Source organism: Crocodylus porosus, unplaced genomic scaffold, assembly GCF_001723895.1.
Source record: "Crocodylus porosus isolate Cpor-Errol unplaced genomic scaffold, CroPor_comp1, whole genome shotgun sequence".
NCBI classification, from domain to species: Eukaryota; Metazoa; Chordata; order Crocodylia; family Crocodylidae; genus Crocodylus; species Crocodylus porosus.
This window is the reverse complement of record NW_017728886.1, coordinates 65,404,446-65,422,849: the sequence shown is the minus strand read 5'-3', so window position 1 is coordinate 65,422,849 and position 18,404 is coordinate 65,404,446. Positions and strand designations below refer to the sequence as shown.

General features: G+C 44.1%; 1 protein-coding gene across 1 annotated transcript in view; it reads left to right on the top strand.

The window, feature by feature from the left end:
• Nucleotides 1-4,673, top strand: part of EFHB (EF-hand domain family member B) — a 29,409-nt gene extending 24,736 nt beyond the window's left edge. Inside the window, exon 13 of the mRNA XM_019535878.1 lies at nucleotides 4,217-4,673. Within this exon, the coding sequence (XP_019391423.1) occupies nucleotides 4,217-4,378 (162 nt within the window). The 3' untranslated portion in view covers nucleotides 4,379-4,673. The remainder of the gene's footprint in view (nucleotides 1-4,216) is intronic.
• The last annotated feature ends 13,731 nt before the right edge of the window (nucleotides 4,674-18,404 follow it).

Below are 18,404 nucleotides of genomic sequence, written 5' to 3'. Positions count from 1 at the left end.
CCTTCAGGAGTAAATTGGATGCTTATCTTGCTGGGATCCTATAATCCCAGCTGACTTCCTGCCCTTTAGGCAGGGGGCTGGACTCGATCTCCCGAGGGTCCCTTCCAGCCCTGATGCCTATGAAATCATAGGAGCTGTAGAGTCATAGATGATTTATCTGTGCCTTCTCCGAAGTCATCCTGACTGTTGCTGAGGAGAGAAGTCAGACAACTGTAGAGATTTGTACAGGACTTACTTACACAGTTCCTCCACCTAACATCTCACAGTCTTCCTCCCAATTTCTAATTGGATCTTGGCAGTTCAGCTGTATTTCAGTTTCAACTGCAGAAAAATGATAGGTGAGTGTATATATAGCAGAGTAGCATACTGCCAGCTCAAGGGGCCTAAGGGAGTCTGCAGACTGGTAAGGGCTACAGCTCAGCTGCAGGCAGTGAAACCTGATTACAGGCTGCCTAGGAGGGCTGGGCCAGCTGATCCAGATAATTAGCTGGCCCACAGGAAGTTAAGAGGGTTCTTGGCAAAAGGAGCTAGAGGAAGAGAGAGACTTTCAGAAGGAACCAGAGAGAGACAGATAGACAGACTGAATAAATTAGGTTCCTAGGGAGAGGGGCTAGAGACAGGCAGACAGCTGGGATTTCACAGCTGGAAGCTGAGTCTGGGAGCCAAGAGCTGAGACCCTGAGAAGGTAGAGCTGAAAGGGAGGTAGCTAGCAGGTCAGCTCATGGTGCAGTCTGGAGACCATGCCTGGAGTGCTGTTATCTGAAAAGTCATATACATAGTCTCTGATGCACTCATGGTCTCTCCATGCCCCATGGCCATCTTTACACTTTCTGGCAGACTCATGTTGATTGACTCCTGCTGGGAGGGAACTTACCTAGGGGGAGTGCAGATGATAAACAGTCTGTGAGCCTGTAAAAGACACAGACTGAAAATGGAGCTATTTAACACTGAACCTGCTACAGTATGATTCATATCCATTCTATGAAACTAAATAACTGGAGCTGGACAGATATTTTTGGAACACATATGTAATGGCAGTATTTGAATACCCATAACAAAATTTTAGGAGTTTATGAATGAATGTAGAAATTGTATTTCTGTTTTTTCCTAGCAGTGAGGAATTGGAGAAAATTGTATGACTCCCAGAACCTATGCTTTCTCCCCCACCATCCCTAAAATAACTCACTTTGTATATTTAATTTATCCACGTCTCCTCTGTTTCTCCTTCTACAACTTGTTTGTGCTATAAACTGCTTTCTTTCTCTGTATTTTCTAATACAACAGTGTTAAACAAAGAGCAGATTTTTTACTTGAAGCAAAGATAGTTAATACATTTCTGAAATAATGGCAATTCACAGTATAAAATTCTAATAAAAATTACGAAAGACGACATGACAACCTCCTTCCTTCTCTCAGTCATTTTGTTATATTAAGCATTAAGTCATGCTTGGAAGTAACCTGGAACTTGGTTAGGTGTTTTACAGTAAAGTAGACTGCTAATTAGTGTCCTAGGATGTAAAAGATGTGGTGTCTTGTTCTGTACATATCCATGAAAGATTGCTTGTCAGAACTCCTCTGAATGTTAACATTTTATAATCTAAGTCTGCAGCAGAAGTCAGGCACAGAGAAATAACTAACAGGAAATGGAATTCATGCTTCATTGATAAGCCCATTATACCCGTCATGTATTAAATAGAACTGTTCTCTAAGGTTATACTGTAGTCTGAAAAGTCATATTCCATTGTAGACTGTCCATGTTATGCAGAGCTCTGTATAGAGTATTCTGTAACAATGTTAAATTATTTTGTATTCATGCAGTGAAATAATTCTGTTTTAATTTATTTTTATGTAAAGCATTAACTTTTCTCAAACATGTAACAGTTGAAGAAAGTATCCTTTAAAAAGAGGCCATATCACAGTAAGTTTTTTAAAATTAGTGAAGAGGCTGTCTAAAATTCAGTTGAATAATATGACCCACAATTCCAACCTTCATTGCAAAAGATCAAAATTGCTCAAAATATAGATAATCAGTAAGTGTGTTTTTTAATATCATCTTGACACTGAGTTTACTAAAATCCTGATTTAAGAAAGCATTGAAATCTAGGAAGTCTCTTAACACATGCTTCTCTTAAACATATGTTAAATTGCTGTCCTGAATCTGTGCCTAAGGGCCTATTTCAGTATCTATTAGATCATTAGGGTCTTTTCATTAGGGTTTTATTTGAATTGGCAAGTAAAGTTGCACATTATCAGTATAATTATGATAACAAAGGATTTTAGAATAAACCAGATTCTGGGATGAATCAGTGTGACAGGTCTTCTGGCCACAGGGATGGCCGTGACACCCCCTAGCATCCCTGCAGCTACTATCCAGCTCGAACTCTAATGCCAGTCTCCCTAGATCGCACACTGCCATGCCTTGTTCTTAATATTAAGGTTAATTAAGGGAGGCTACCAACAGGCCTTAGAGTGAGCCTTAATCCTAATAATTTCCCACTGGGTCTCAATCCAGCCCTCAGGCTAGATAGATCCCTATTAGTTTGACTAGGCCCCTGTAGAGTACCTGTAGCCTTAAGGGCAAATTGCATGGCTCCTTTTCCTTTCCTGCACCATGTCCCAAGCCTTGCAGATGTTACTGTGACATTGTTCCCTCTGTTGGGGCCTTGGCGTCCTCAGCTTCTGCCCCTTTAGTTTCACTAAGCCTGCTAGCCTAGGCCCACAGCATTGGACCTGGCTTTGAGGCCTGAGCTTCAATCTATCACCTGCGGTTACCAGGCCCATGGCCTCTGTATGGCTGGGCTCCGCTGGAGCACCGAGCTTCCTATGTCACTAGGCCCCTCTTGAGCACTGGGCTGCTGATCCCTCTTTGCTCTGTGCCTTGCACTATGCCCACTCTGGGATCAACACTCACTAGAGCCTTGAGCCTGCCCCAGGCAGGGCTCAAGGTGGTTGTGTGTCTCTTGGGCACTAATGGGACTTCCGTTTTCCTCCCGTGCCGTCCCAACCGAAACCATTGATATAAACAGTAATTTAAACCATAAGCCCTTAGACCAGCATTTCCCAAACCAGTGTGCTATGGTACTGTGGTGTGCCGTGAGGCATGTCCAAGTGTGCCACAGATTTTGGGCTGGAGCGATGCCCCCCAGCTGCCACCACCAGGGATACACAGACAGACGGGGGGCATGGCTCCAGTCAGTGATTTCCATCTATGCTCTGTGTTCAGCCATGCCCCCCCTGCTCCCCTCCCCACTTGGCACCCGGCTGCTCAGCCCCCCTTCCTCCCGGTCTGTGCCCAGCCACTCGCCACCCCCTGCTCCATACCTGGCCGTCCCCACCCCCCACTCTGTGCCTGGCCGCTTGCTACCCCCCTGCCCCCACTCTGCATTTGGCCAGTGTACCGCGAGATGAGAGTGGCCCGGTAAGTGTGCTGCCGGAACCAAAAGTTGGGAAACACTACCTTAAACTGTAACAGAAAACACAAACAATAGCAGAAGCAGCCCTCTGCCCTTTTAAGAGGGCACACATTCCTCATTTCACAGTGAGTGTACTTTCCAGCCTGGGGCTTTATCCTAGCCTATCCACTTGGCCCCCTTGGGCTCTTGGACCCTCTGCTCCCACACACAGCCCCTCTTCTGGGCTCTCGGACCCTCTAGTAGGCACCTCAAACCTTCTGGGGGTTAACATTAAAACAAAGGCTACTTGCCTGTAATAGGGTCTTTCTCTGCCCAGGGAACATGCCTATGTTCCTACGCCTGCAGAGTTATTTAGCTTTAATCCAGGTCCCTGCAGGAGTCCTGCTACCTGGCAGCCAGGAGCTCCTTACTTCATGGTTGCTAGGGAGAGACTCCCTGACTGTGCCAGCTCTTGGCTTATGTAGCTCCAACCTAGGCCTTTTCCGGTCAGGTGAGTCCCTCATTAGCTCCCCTCAGCCACCTACAAGCAGCTCCCAAAGCTGCTTGCTCTCTTAATGGAATAGGCACATCCCAGTGCCCTGCTACAATCAGCACATGCTTCAACTTGACAGTTTATATATTTAGGGCATAATCTTGCAGTCCATAATTTTAATGGAAACTTGCTTGATTAAGTATTCCAGGAATTAGTATGTTATATTTCATTAATGTTAATACTTGACAAATGAGGATTCACCATATGCATTGCAGTTACAAAATGTAGAGTGAATACTGACCACAATTAATCATATGATATTATTTTACAGATTGCCCGAATTCTCCGAAACATTGGTGTAAGCATTTCAGATGAAAGTTTTGAAGAAGTATGGAAGCAAGCTTGTATGAAACATCATAGAGGAGAGGTCTGTGTAGAAAGCATCAGAAATATACTGGATGAGATACAAGCGTCACACATAAAAAACAGTTGAGGATTTCTAGTAGTGGAATTTTATTTATTAAAATGGAACCAGCCATAATTTCACTGTTGACTAGAGAAAAAACATTTTAAATGTTCACAAGATTGAAATCCACTGTGGTAAACTCCACTGCAAATACCATGGTTGACCAAAAATATTTATGTTCCTGTTGAAGTCCGTGGGAATTGGGCTACTAATTTCCCACAAGAACATGACAGGGTACACTATTTGATTTGAAGTTAATCACTTTTCTGTATCTCTTTTTTATGAAACTAGCTCTGTATTAAATCCAAAATTTTGAGCATGGTGACTTTGTCTTGCCTTTCTTTACTCGATTTTATACACAAACAATGAAAGAAGCAATTAAAATGTTATTATAAACTGACACTATTTAAATAACACATTTGTCATATTCAAAGTATTTTTAAATGGCTAATATTTCCTTTTAAAGGATAACTGTGCCCCTACCCTTTTAGAATGCCAGTAGGTGCATCTACACGTGCACCTTACTGCAGAGTTGACTAATCAACTTCACAATAAAGTATCATCATCTAGACGCGTGCCTAATTTACTATTAGGGCATAGAAAATTAATTAACTCTGTTGGAGGATAGTACTATCTGAGACAAGTATTATCCTACAGCAGCGTTATTTAGTAGATGGAAACACCTGTATAGACAGCGACCGGGGCTGGCTGGGGCACGAGGATACTACAGTGGGGGCTGCCTCTAGCTACTCTTGCACAAAACATTGAGCCGGGGTGGAGCAGCTCCAAGCTGGCAGACTGACCACCTGGGGCTCTCTGCCAACTGGGGCTGCTCTGACCTGGCTCAACATGCTGCAGTCCTGGGCGCACATGGTCCTGGGCACACCCTTTACAATGAACTCTGGCACAAACTGCACCCAGTTTCAACAAAATAGTGGCTAAGTGAGAGCTGGTTGCCATAAGCTGTTTTGTTTTTTTGAAGGTCTTTGACCAGACCTATCACAAAAAAGATTATGTGAAAACTAGATAGGATTGGAATGAGAGGTAAAGTAACAAACTATGAAGCAACAAATAAAGAACACAAATTAATGACCATTTCTAGAGCAAAAAGTAAACAGTGAGACCCCCCCCCAAATTCAGAATGGCTAGTGTAAAATTATGAAAAATATGAAAAAAGTTCCATATAAAAAGGATGAGACGGTTACAGAAAGGAAGAATAAGAAGGAGCTACCAGAGGCATACAAAATAATGAACGTGGTAAAGGAAAATTCTTAATTCTTGTTTATTCTTTTTCATAATGAATAACAGGTGTAACAAGATGTCTGAGCTCCTTGAGTGGTAGAGGCAGGCAGGGCAGTATCATTTCCAAAAACTAAATGGAGATGAAATTCAGATGTACTTTCAGGGTAAAATAAATTGTAAGGGTATCTTCAAACCAGCTGCTGTCCATTCAGAAAAGTCAGAATAAATTTTAAAGGAAAGTAATAAAAGAAAGGTAAGGTATCAAAATAGAGTTAGCTCTGCTGTTTAATGAGTTTGTTAGCTATGCTCTTTAACAACAGTTTATAGTCAGAGACCTACTTATATTGTGATTCCGCACATTTAGTGAAAATTATAAAATTGGGTGATGTCTATGAAATCTGTGGGGAAAAAACAACCCCCCCCCTCAAAAAAAATACTAAAATAAAATGCTGGCTCTCCAGGGGAAGCCAGGAGTCCTTCTAGGCATGCAGCTTGGCAGAAAGGCAAGCAGAAAAGATGGCTTCCACTTCCATCCCTCACTGCTGATTGGCTGAGAGGGCTGCCTGTCATGTGGCCCCGCTCTTCTCCACCAATCAGTGGTGAGGGGTGGGGCCACATGATGGACAATCCTTTCAGCCAATCAGTGGGGGGGGGCAAGCCCACCAGGGACTCTCAACCAATCAGAGGTGTGGGGTGGGGCCACCACCATAAGCCTGTGAAAATGGCAACTGGCCATGTGATCTGAACACCAATTGGCCAGCTGCCTCCTCAAGTTGGGTAGACCCCTATTTATAGTAATTATACAATTATTGATAAGGCATTATGTATTCGTTGTCTCAGAAAAGGCTAAATTCAATCTAGTCAATCAAATTCCTAATTGATTCTAATTAAATTAGTTCCAGAGCTATGTAACATGGATAAAAGGTATTACCTTAATTTTCCCCTATTCAAAAATTCTTTTGCATTACCCTGTCTTCATTCCCCTTCACATGCCTATTTTTTTCAGCCTCCTGCATTTTTCCTAGATGCATCATGCATGTGTACATATTTTCATCCCAACACATATATTATCTGCATATATGCAGATATACCAATTGCATGCATATCTCCTAGTTTACCTTCTCTCCTGCCATGAGTAGAGATCATGTAGCAAGTAGCTTTTAAAAAGAAAAATGTAGGATCACTAGCTTTTATTTGTGGTTATTTTTTTGTAATAGAAAATCTATTTGGCAGCAGGTGCTGGCACAAAATTTTCTCCTGAAGAGAAACTTTCCAAGAATTGCCCTTTTTGAAAATGAGTTCCTTCTCCAACTGCACTTAATGAGAGCAAAGTAAACTGCCCTCGGGAGCCAGCATTTCCTTTATGCTGTCATGAGGCAATGGCACTCAGTCTCATTGAGATCAATGGGGAAAGATGCCTGTCTCAAAAGGGCAGTAGTTTTTGAAAAACACCATGCTTTAGTGCAGCGGTTCTGAACTGGGAGTACATGTACCCCACAGGGGGTACGTGAGATGTATTTCATACTTTGTCTAACACAGGTGTAAGGGCCTAAAAAAATGCCTTGACAATTGAAAAGGAGTACGTGAAGTCTCTTTCTGAAACCAAGGGGTATGATGACTGAAAAAGGTTCAGAACCACTGCTTTAGTGTCCACTGAAGGAGAAACTTTCAATAATAAAGAAAAATACCAAAAGATGACCATTCAGCCTAAAACAAAACAAAACAAAACAAAAGAAAACAAAACAAATACTTCCAGATATAAATGACATATACACTTACAACCTTTCAGTGAGTTCTCACTTTATGGAAGGTTTGAAATCTGTGTTAATCACTACTAAGATCAAATACACCTGATTTGGGATGCTACATTTCTTAAGTAATTCATTTTAAAATTAATTAAAAAAGTTAACTGATTAACATATTTATTCTAAATGATCATGACATTCATTTTATAATAAGGAATGAGTGCTATTATTTGGAGAAAGCGCTATATTTTTGTGGACAGCCAAGTGTTTGAATCTTTACTTAAGTATGCTAGACTCAATTCCATCTTAACTATGGAACTACAGTGGAGGTGTCCATAATTTTTTTTTTAAAGAAATCTTTTGTGTTCCAAATCAAAATTAGTCGTATCAAGTCCAAATCCATGAGTCAGTCCAGAACCATCAGTGGCCATACAGCCGGCAAATGTCCTCCACCCCCAGCAGGGGCTTCAGATATTTCCAAAGTCTTTTGGCAGACATCCTACATGCAGGCCCAAGCCCAGGGGTTTGGGGTTCAGATGACCCCAAGTTTCACCTGCCTTCAGCCCTATGGCCACAGAAGCAAGCTAGGGAGGAGCCTCCCATTTTCATAAAATGGGCTTTAAGCCCCAACACCTCAGTAGATACTGAACCACGCCAAAAGAACAGTTATCCCTGGGAATGCTTAAGGAAAAACTGCTTTCATTGATCCAGATACATGGTGTTTCCCCTGCCTCTATAATAAATGAGAACACCTATAGGATATAAAACACCAGGATTGTCCAGCTTCTTAGGAACCAGCAGGCTATACACCCAATGGACTACAGAAGTGGGGTCAGTTTGTATTCGGACACAGTCTGCCTTCTTCCTCACCAGCATGTGGGCACTCTCTGCCCCCTGCTAAACTGGGAACATGGGCATTTCCTCCAACCTCCCTGAGCATGTGGGTACTCCTTTTCCATGCTGTGCTATACCACATGCATGGGCACAAGTGTCCCAGCCCCACCTTCAACTCCTCTACTATGCTGTGCCAGATCCCCACACCATAGGCTTCCCTGGCACTATGGGCTGTGCCATGCTGCTCTGCTCCACCACCTTTGGGGCAGGGAGGTAGTGGAAGCTGGAGCGGTGGGGAGCCCAGAGCCTCCAACTGCCAGTGCTGCGGCCAGAGCAATAGGGGGATCAGCACCTGTGGACTGACAGTTGTACACAAGTTTAAATAAAAGGGGGACATTATACCTTATACTTCAGAGTTCTCCTGGTCTGAGAGTGCTGCCCATGGCCTCAATCCCTAGCCTAGGGCTCTGAGATAATAAAACAAGTTAACACGCAAAAAAGAAGAAAAAAAAGGGGAACGAGACTCCAGCCCATTCCACTCATCGCTCCAGCATCTGTGGCTCCTACATCCCTTAACGCCATCCTTCCTTGTCTGGCTTCACTGCCAGCCAATGTGGTGGCCCTTTTAATCAGCCCTGAACCTCTCGGATCCCCTCGGATCCTCTCTTCCTGCTGCTGGTGCAGCCCATGCTCAGCTTGGGGAGCAGTCCTGCAGCTGGTCTCCCACAGTGCTCCCCTGGCCATTTTCCCATTGCCGACTTTCATTTCAGCCAGAAGACACTTACCCGTGATGTCATTCGCCCGCGACACTCCCAGCTGAAAATAAAAGTGGCTGACGAATTGCTCAGGTGTTCTGTCCCAGTGTGGTTTATCTGGCTTGTCTCTTCCTCAAAACGGTAAGCTTGTCCTATCTTTAGGGCTTTTCTTTCTCTTGTCCCAGTGGGTCAGCTTGGCACCAGATCCTACCGTGGAAGGGGTCTCCACTGATTTATTTTTGCTGTCCACTTTCCTGGCTTATTGCTCGATATCTTCCCTGTACCTGAAGTATTAAAAGCATAGCTGAGGCACGTAAATCTGCAAGTTCAGTGACCATCATATTATTAAATTATTTCAATTCGATGTAATAGGCTACATTATAACAAATTGGAATAATTCTGCCTCAGGCATGCTTCTTAAAGCTCCCCCACACGCAGGAACTGCACATACTGCTTTGTACATACTGGGAGGGCAGTCCGCATCCCTCTGATGCTTTCTGCAGCTTGGGGCGGAGGCACGACAGTGTCTTAGCCTTGACTTCTCCATTCCCTTTGGGAAACTGTATAGTGGGTGTGTCTACACGAGGTACTTACTGCTCATTAGCCTAATAACTGTGCAGTAGCGTGTCACAGCAAAAACTGTGCTAACAGCTTACTACACAGTATTATTTGGCTAATGCTCCGTAAGTGTCACTAAATAACTGTGCACCGGTGCTACTGCACAATAACTTTAGTTACTGCGGATTTAGTACTTCATTAAGTACTGAACTAAATGTGCAGTATCTAAGGTGCATTAATGAACATGTAGACATGGCCACTGAGCCACTGAGGTAGTAGTGGGGAGCAACCCCTGAACATTCTAGGTAAAAGCTTTGATCCCATTGAAATAAATGGGAGTTTCATCACTGAGTTCAGCATGGCAGATATTTACTGCCTGAATGAAATTCTGCAGGATTTTAATATTTTTTTATGTAAAGGAGAGGGGGAGAAGTGACCTTTGTACACTCTTATGGTTCACCTATATTAAACAAAATCTGGTCCTATAACAGGAGAACTCTTTCTCCTTCAATGGGTGTATGGAGATGGAAGACAGATTTAGCGAATATATGGATTTTCCCTATAGTAAGAGCCAAGGTTAACTTATTGGGTGCATATATTCATAGAAGATGTTTATTGTGTTTTTGCAGGAACTGAACATTTTCTGTGTACTCTATTTGACATTCTATAGCACAGACATCACCCTTCATTCTTTTTTGTTTAGTGAGGTAATCATTTTTTCCTCTACCAGTGAAATGGAATTAACATTCTTCTTGGACAATCTGCTAAATAAGTTTGAAATAAAAAAGACAAATTAATCCCAATTAATCTTTTGCCAATATGTTCTTAACCACAAACTAAAGGTTTTCTTTTGAGGTTGGATTTGAAATGAACTTGAAGCAAGCATTCACCTAACCTTTTCATGTCTTCCAAAGCTTTAAAAGATTAATAACTGAACAGGTCTGTAAATTCCATTTGCATTTACTTGCTTTGCATCACAATGTACACACAGAGCCTAAAAAATGTAATCGCTATGACATGTAGAAGCCAATGAGTTTTGGAGAGTTTCACAATAATTTTATTCTTTTCTTTTGTGAAAGGATTTCTGGAATGCATATATAGTCCTGATGCAAAAATCTTTCCTTACTTGATTGCTTTCTGTTCAGCTTCTCAACAGTTACAGATTCAGTGATGTACCCTAAGCATATAAGTACAAGTTGTGTTCTTTGACTTTTATGGTTCTCTTGATTTATACCCAACTGATAAAAAATGAAAAATATTTCTCTTTCCTCCATCGCAGTATGAATACCTTTACCCAGACTGCAATTTTTTTTCAGCCTGACTAGCAAGCTGCTTCAAGTAACATGCAATATATATCCAAGGCCTGCCTTTCTACAAAAGATCAAATAAACACCTCTTAGCACTCAGGATCTATATATTCTGTAAACAGGACCTTAACCATTGAGGTCAGGTACAGAAGATACACTTCTTGTACAGTAAGTGCTCAAAAAAACACATTACAAATTTGAAAGCTTCAAGATTGGCTACAGGGTAGGATCCAGACTTTTCTCATGAATGGATCTGTGTCATCCTGGCACAAAGTGGCCAGTGGTGTCCCTCAGAGGTCCGTGCTTGGACCAGTGCTTTTCAACATCTTTATCAATGATTTGGACAGGGGAGTGAAAAGCTTGATTGCCAAATTTGCGGATGACACCAAGTTATGGCACAGTGTGGTCACACCAGAAGATAGGTTGCAGATACAGCCGGACCTGGAAAGGCTTGAGAGTTGGGCAGACCGGAACCAGATGAAGTTTAATACTTCCAAATGTACGGTGCGCCATCTGGGAGCAAACAACTCTCAACATACATGTAGGCTCGGTGGTGACAGCTTGACTTGCACCATGGCCAAAAGGGACCTAGGGGTAATGACTGACCATTGTATGAATATAAGCCATCAGTGCAAGGCAGTGGTCAGCAGGGCAAACAACACACTGGCATGATTCAAATGATGTATCTTGTGTAAAACTAAGGAAGTGATACTCCCACTGTACTTAGCACTGGTGAGACTGCAGCTGGAGTATTATGTCCAGTTCTGGGTGCCACATTTCAATAAGGACACGGAAAAACTTGAGAGGGTCCAGAAAAGAGCCACCCGTATGATCCAGGACTTGCAAGGCAAGCCGTACAAGGAAAGGCTGAGGGACCTGGGCCTCTTTAGCCTAAAGAATAGAAGGTTGAGAGGGGATTTGATAGCAGCTTACTGTAATATCAGAGGAGTGCATCTGGAGCTCGGTGAACAACTGTTCACTAGAGCACCCCCAGGGAAGACCAGGATCAATGGATACAAACTCCTGGAAGGCTGCTTCAGACTTAGTACCAGGAAAAACTCCTTCACAGTCAGGGTGTCCAGACTGGAATAAACTCCCTCCAGAGGTGATGCAGTCACCTACCCTGGAGGTTTTCAAGAGGAGATTAGACAGTCACCTTGCTGGGGTCACCTAACCCCAGTTGTCTTCCTACCTAGAGGGGCGGGGCTGGACCTGGTGATCTGCAAGGTCCCTTCCAGTCCCTAACAATCTATGAATCTATGAATTTGATTAAAATGAGGCAAGTCTCTTTTTTGTGCTGCGTTCCTCTGTGCCCTGATGTATGCCCCTGGGAGAGGCTGCTGATGGAGAGGGGAAAGGGGACACTGCCTGGCCAGTCCAGGTTGCAGGGAGCACTGCCTATGGTGTAGGGCTAGAAAAGCCTGGGCCTGGAGACTCATAGCCCAGTGCAAGGGAAGGAGCACTCAACCCCACTAGCCCTACTCATCTGAGGAGGGCTCCTTGTCCATGCAGGTGAGGAGCTAGTTGGCTAGAGGTTTGAGGATCCAGACAGTCTGCCTCTGAGCAGGGCCATCAGCATTGGTGAGGATAGGGAGGGAATACAGACATACAAGACATACACAGATACACACACACATGCACACACACACACACAGAACCCAGGTATCCTGGTTCACACAAGTACACACACACATGGAACCCGAGCATCTGGGTTACTCACACAGACACAGAGACAGAGACACACAGAACCCAGGCATCTGATGCAAACACACATACTTCACAGGCACAGGATGGTGGCTCATAGCCACAAGGGCACATGCCAGGGTGAACCACTGTTACAACAGGTCCTGCAACCGTGATGTCTTGCAGCCTCCAACAAGACATACACAGGGCAATCTGCAGGACCTGCTGTAGCTCCTGGTCCTCCCTGCTTGGGTGCTCAGGCCTGGAAATGAAGTCATGTGCAAGTCATGATGGTGGGAGTCTGGAGGCATGGTGGCCCATACCCAGCAGCCAATCAGGGGTGGCTCAGCCATTTGGCTCCATTCAGGAGTCTTCAGCAGCCTGTGGAGCCTGCTGGTCATGCTGGGAGGCATACGAGTGCACCCCCCCGCCCTCCCACCTTCTGGATTCAGCATGTACAGGCAGACCCCAAGCCCCACTCCACTGAAGCGCAAATGTGTATTCTGTTTGCTTCTGACCTATTCTTGAGCACTTACAGTAAAGCTTAAAAGTTAGAGTGCTTCTGTCTTAGGCTTCTTGAATGCCTGTACTTAGCCAGGATGAGTAAACATATAGTATTTAGCAGCTGTATTACATGGTAGAGTTCACAAAATATTCAGAAATAAAATGTGTGCAAGGAGAGGAAAAGTGCCCAACTCTAAGTATTTCATATCTTTCAGCTAATGCACCCTTTAAGAGAATGCTATAAAGTAGACACCAGCAGTGTTTTCTGGTGGTGGGCCAGAATGACCAAGTCCAAGGTGGACCACTGCTTGTCCCCAATGCCTCGTGTGACAGGACCCCACCAGGTAAACTGGTGACTTACCTGATGGCTGGTGGTTGGCATGAGTTCAGGGGTTTCATGTTTTCATGTATTGCACAAAATGTTAGATATTTACAAATTACTAATCACAAAGATTTAAAATATGAAATATTCAGACATTAATTAGGTAAGATGACTACATATCAAATCCATAGAAAGGTGACAACTTTGGCATAAATTGATAAATTCAAACTGAGTCAGGCCAAGTTCATTCCTGCTTTAACTCCACTGAGATTTGCTTTGTCCATTTTTTGTTTATGCAGGGGTGGCAGCCTACAGCCCACAGGTCAGATCTGACCTGAAGTGGCAATTGCAGGGAGCAAGGCTTTGGCACCCATGTAAGCCTATAGCCATTAGCTTCTCCCATGCTGAGCTGTGGCCAGGTGTAACAGGTTCATGTCTGGAGGGCAGCATGTGTGCCTGTGACAGGAGTATCTCTACTGGACCCTCTGTCTTGGTGACTCCATCCTCCTGTTATGGGCCAACTGCCTGCTTACTCTCCTGCCACGCTTTGATCTTAATTAATTAATTGATTTAATTAGTGGGAGGCTGCCCATGTTATTTGCCCCAGTGGCCAGGTGGCGTTATCTGCTGCTCCTTTTCCTCCCCTACACCGCAGCCCAAGCCTCACCAATAGTACTGATGTGGTTTTGACCTGGACCTTTCTGTAATCTGGCCCTCTTTGTGACTTCCCTGGGCTTCTGCTGCCCTATCTCACCCTGGACCTTCCTGGCACTCTGCTGCCCCCTCTTGGTGAGGCTTCCCACTGCCCTCGCTTTCTGGGCTTCCCGCTGCCCCCTCACCCTGGGGCTTCTCACGGCCCCCCTCACTTGGTCTCCTCACTGTCCCCTTGCTTTGGGGCTCCTCACGGCCCACTCTCTCTCTCTCTGGGCTTCTCTCTGCCCCTCGCTCTGGGGCTTCTCCTGGCCCCCTTGATCTGGTGTTCTCACTGCCCCACACCCTGGGGCTGTAGTCAGTGCACCCAAAGTGCCGCACCCTCTCCGGCACTGCGGTCCCCACACTGCCGTGGAGCCCCTGTGAGGCCTCCTCCAACCCCTAATAGCCCCACCTGGTCCTCCGGATAAACAGCGAACACAAAACACAAAGCCCCTGGGCTATAACATAGAAACCTAAAGCATCTGGTCAAAACAACATTCAGTCCCTACTGGGGAAGACTCCAACCCATAGCAGCAATCAGGGGCTGCTCATGCAGTCAGGCTTCTTCCCTCCGTCTGCACTGGCCGAGCTCCTTCTCCCTTGGCCGTCAGTGGGGAACTATCCTTCTGGCCTCACTCCTGCAGTTTATATGTGCCAGGCCCTACCCCTTCCTGACAGCTGACTCCCCAGTGGTTGTCCTAGGAACCAGTACCTGTGACTCTGGCTGCCCTGGTAAGTAGCAGCTGGGCTTCCCCCCTCGCTGCTAGGGCTCTCTCTCAAGCTGTTTCTGCTCTCAGGTGCAGGGCACCTATGTGCCCTGCAACAGTGCCCTATTCACCTAGTAACAATGCATCTTCATCCTCTCCCCTGCCACAACTTGCTGTTTCTATATTTAAGTATGGAGAAGAGGTCACCCAGTGGACTGGGTGCAGTCAAGTCTGCATTGTGCTTCTGTGGAGCTCCTTCTCCCTTACATACCACCCTTTTCCATTAGGGTGTTGTTGTTGAACTTTGACAGTGAGTCGGGGCTCTACTTGGTTCTCTCCCTTCCAGGTGCTGAATGAGGATTGAACTCATGTAGGATGGTGCCCATACCTCCGTTTTAAAGGATTAGAATGTAAACAGGTAATTGAGCTCAAATCACTCAGGCTAGTTGGCTAGACATGGCAGCAGTGCCTCAGCATATGTTGAGTACCTTACTGGGGTAATAGATTTAGTCTGGTGTGCATTGGGGCACCACTTCTGATTGCTTTTGTCCAGGCATATGCTCTCCCCTTGAGTGCCGGTGCTTTCCTCTTCTTCTTTTTCTGAAAACATGAAACCCCTGAACTCATGCAAACCACCAGCCATCAGGTAAGTCACCAGTTTACCTGGTGGGGTCTTGTCACACCAGGCATTGGGGACAAGCAGTGGTCCACCTTGGACTTAAGCTAGGTCATTCTGGCCCACCACCAGAAAACATTGCTGATGTCTACTTTATAGCATTCTCTTAAAGGGTGCATTAGCTGAAAGATATGAAATACTTAGAGTTGGGCACTTTTCCTCTCCTTGCACACATTTTATTTCTGTCTCATCACAAAAGATACTTCAAAGACTAGCTTATTTAACAATTTATGTATTTTAATTGGTTTTGTCAAGTATATTGGACTCCTTCAAATTTAAAATAGATTTATTGCACAGAAGGTACAATGGGAATAGCTTTTCATTTGAAAAAAAAAAGAAATATAGAATATCAGCCTCTTATTCTCTAGCATACTAAACCATGAGAAAATGATCCAAAGCAGCAAATGTAGAAAATAAAAATAGTTCGGTGAAGTAGTTTAATTATAACATTGTTTTATATATTTATTAGGACTCAGCTGATATCTGAGTCTTTAGAATTTATTGTCTGGCACACATAAGCCAATGATTTCATGCTACATGAGTCAGTAGTTTATGCCTGTGCAAACCCGCTGGGTCCAATTCTCTCCTGCCAATTTTGCAATGACAACATTTTGTGGTCTTTGATGCAATTACTTCTCTTTTATAGTAATCTGGCTAGAGATTCAGGTTTTTAAAGGAATGTGTATAGTATAAATCAGTATAAAAATTGTCCTTGTGATACTATTGGATTGTATCAATAAATAATACCATTGGATGTCTTCTTTTTAATACACATGCTTTTTTTTCAAGTAATATCCCAATGAAAATAAGAAAATTGAAAAGGAAATACACATACATATAGTCTTGAGATTCTTTTATAGGGACTTTTTTAAGCCTGACTTTCAGGGAGCTGCCCCTTCACATTTTGAAGAGACAAACCAACAGAGCTCTAACATTTCCAGTTAGCAAGCAACTGGCACTACAGCTACTAGCTGGTAGCTGATCATTCTTGTTATATATTTCCCCTAGCTTTCCTGTCTGATTTCCTGAGTAGGTCCCCGAGCAGTCAGTAAAGCTACGCAATGAATACTTAGGAAGGAAAGAAAGGTCAATGAAAGAAGAACATTTTATAAGTGTCACTGAGCTTTCACAAAAGCATGGATTCAATTCTTAGATGTTTCCTGAAGGTGTTGATGGAAGAGGGAGTTTCTTGAATCAGTGTCTTGTTCCTGAGCTTTTTACTGAAACATATAAGATCAGCGTGTTTCACTGTTTTTCAGCAAATTGCATGCATCAGCAGTGAAGCTGACCTGAGTCAGGTAAATTTGACAGCTGCTAGCACTCATCTATTCCCCAGAGGTGAATGGCCAAGTTTATTTTTAGCTTCTATGTATCACTGTTCAGATTCAGTGTTTTGAATGCCAGCAGCCTTTCTTAAGAAAGGAAGCACTGTAAATGGATGTCAAAGCATGAAATAAGGCATTTGAGAACAGGGTCCCAGGAACATGATTTAAGCTGTTTGTTCTGACTACAGACAGGTAGTCATCAGGTAGGATGCTGGAACTGTCCACGTGGCCCTGATATGTTGGTGTTTGTGACTTGGAGGAGTCTCTTCAGAAGGCTGTCACTTGCATTCTACAGGCTATCTTTTGATCATTAGGTACCATCAGCCCACCTGGGTATTGCCTTGCTGAGTGGGCATGATGCTCTTCTAACCACTGGGCACGAGTTTAGGAATGCTGAACAACTACAATATACAATACATTTAAATACTAGGATTAAGCTTCCCATCCAGAAATGTTGAAACCACAGTTGGTGTATAGCTTCTGTCTTTAATTTTAAATGCATTTATCATTACTGCCCCTTAAAACTGCATTCATTGTGAAAATGCTGGCATGGATTATGCAGACATGTCGGCAGATTATTTGAGAGTGAGGATTAATAGTTGAGGGAAAAGTGGTGTTAAAATGAAGTCGTCACTCTTCTGATTTGCTATCAGAAGCGCATCTTGAATTCCGATAAAATGTGTGGTTTCTGAGCACTGTGGGACATAATTCATCTGGGTCTAGATCTGAAAACTTCTGGGGCTTTCCTCATTAGCCTATATATCATTATCACCGAAAAAGTACTTTATAGTGTTCAAAATATGTTATTTCATGTATTAGAAATATACCCTTGGGGATTCAGTGGCAAATGTTAGCTCTAGTGCTATACTTCTGTGGGTCATTATTGCTTATTTCTGTGGTTAATCAAGTGTGCACATGATGAAAAGGGCCACATTTTGTGCTACGTTTATGTCAATGTGAGGGTTTCATGCAGTAAGGATAATACTTTCTGCATCTTAGAAGGAACAATCTTCTTTGTGAGGAGCTCTTAATAGATACAATTTTATCACACAAGCACAGACAAAGTCAGGCCAGCCAGGCTGGGTTGCATTTCTAAAACAGGTTTCATAGTTAGTAGGGTCGGAAGGGACCTGAGCAGATCATGAAGTCTGACCCCCTACCAAGGCAGGAAAGAGTACTTGGGTCAAACAACCCCAGCAAGGTGTTTGTCTAGCCTTGTCTTAACGACCCCCAGGGTAGGAGCCAGCACCACTTTGGAAGTAGCGCCTCCTGATGTCTAATCTGAATTTACCCTCTGCCAGCTTGTGACTGTTATTTCTAGTTACTCCTGGTATCGCTCGGGGGAACAGGGACTCCCCCAATGCCAGCTGGTCCGCTCTGACCAGTTTGTAACAGGCTACTAGATCCCCTCTTGTGGAGGCTGAACAGGATCAGGTCCCATAGCCTGCCCTGCTGCCCCCTGATCATGCGAGTGGCCCTCCTCTGGACCCTCTCCATGGGTCGCCACATCCCTCTTGAAGTGTGGCGCCCAGAACTGGATGCAGTACTCCAGCTGCAGCCTGACCAATGTTGCATAGAGGGGAAGTATTACCTCCTTGGACCTGCTTGAGATGCATCTATGGATGCATGACAAGGTATGGTTGGCCTTCCTGACTGCATCCCCACACTGCCGGCCCATGTTCATCTTGGCATCAATGATGAC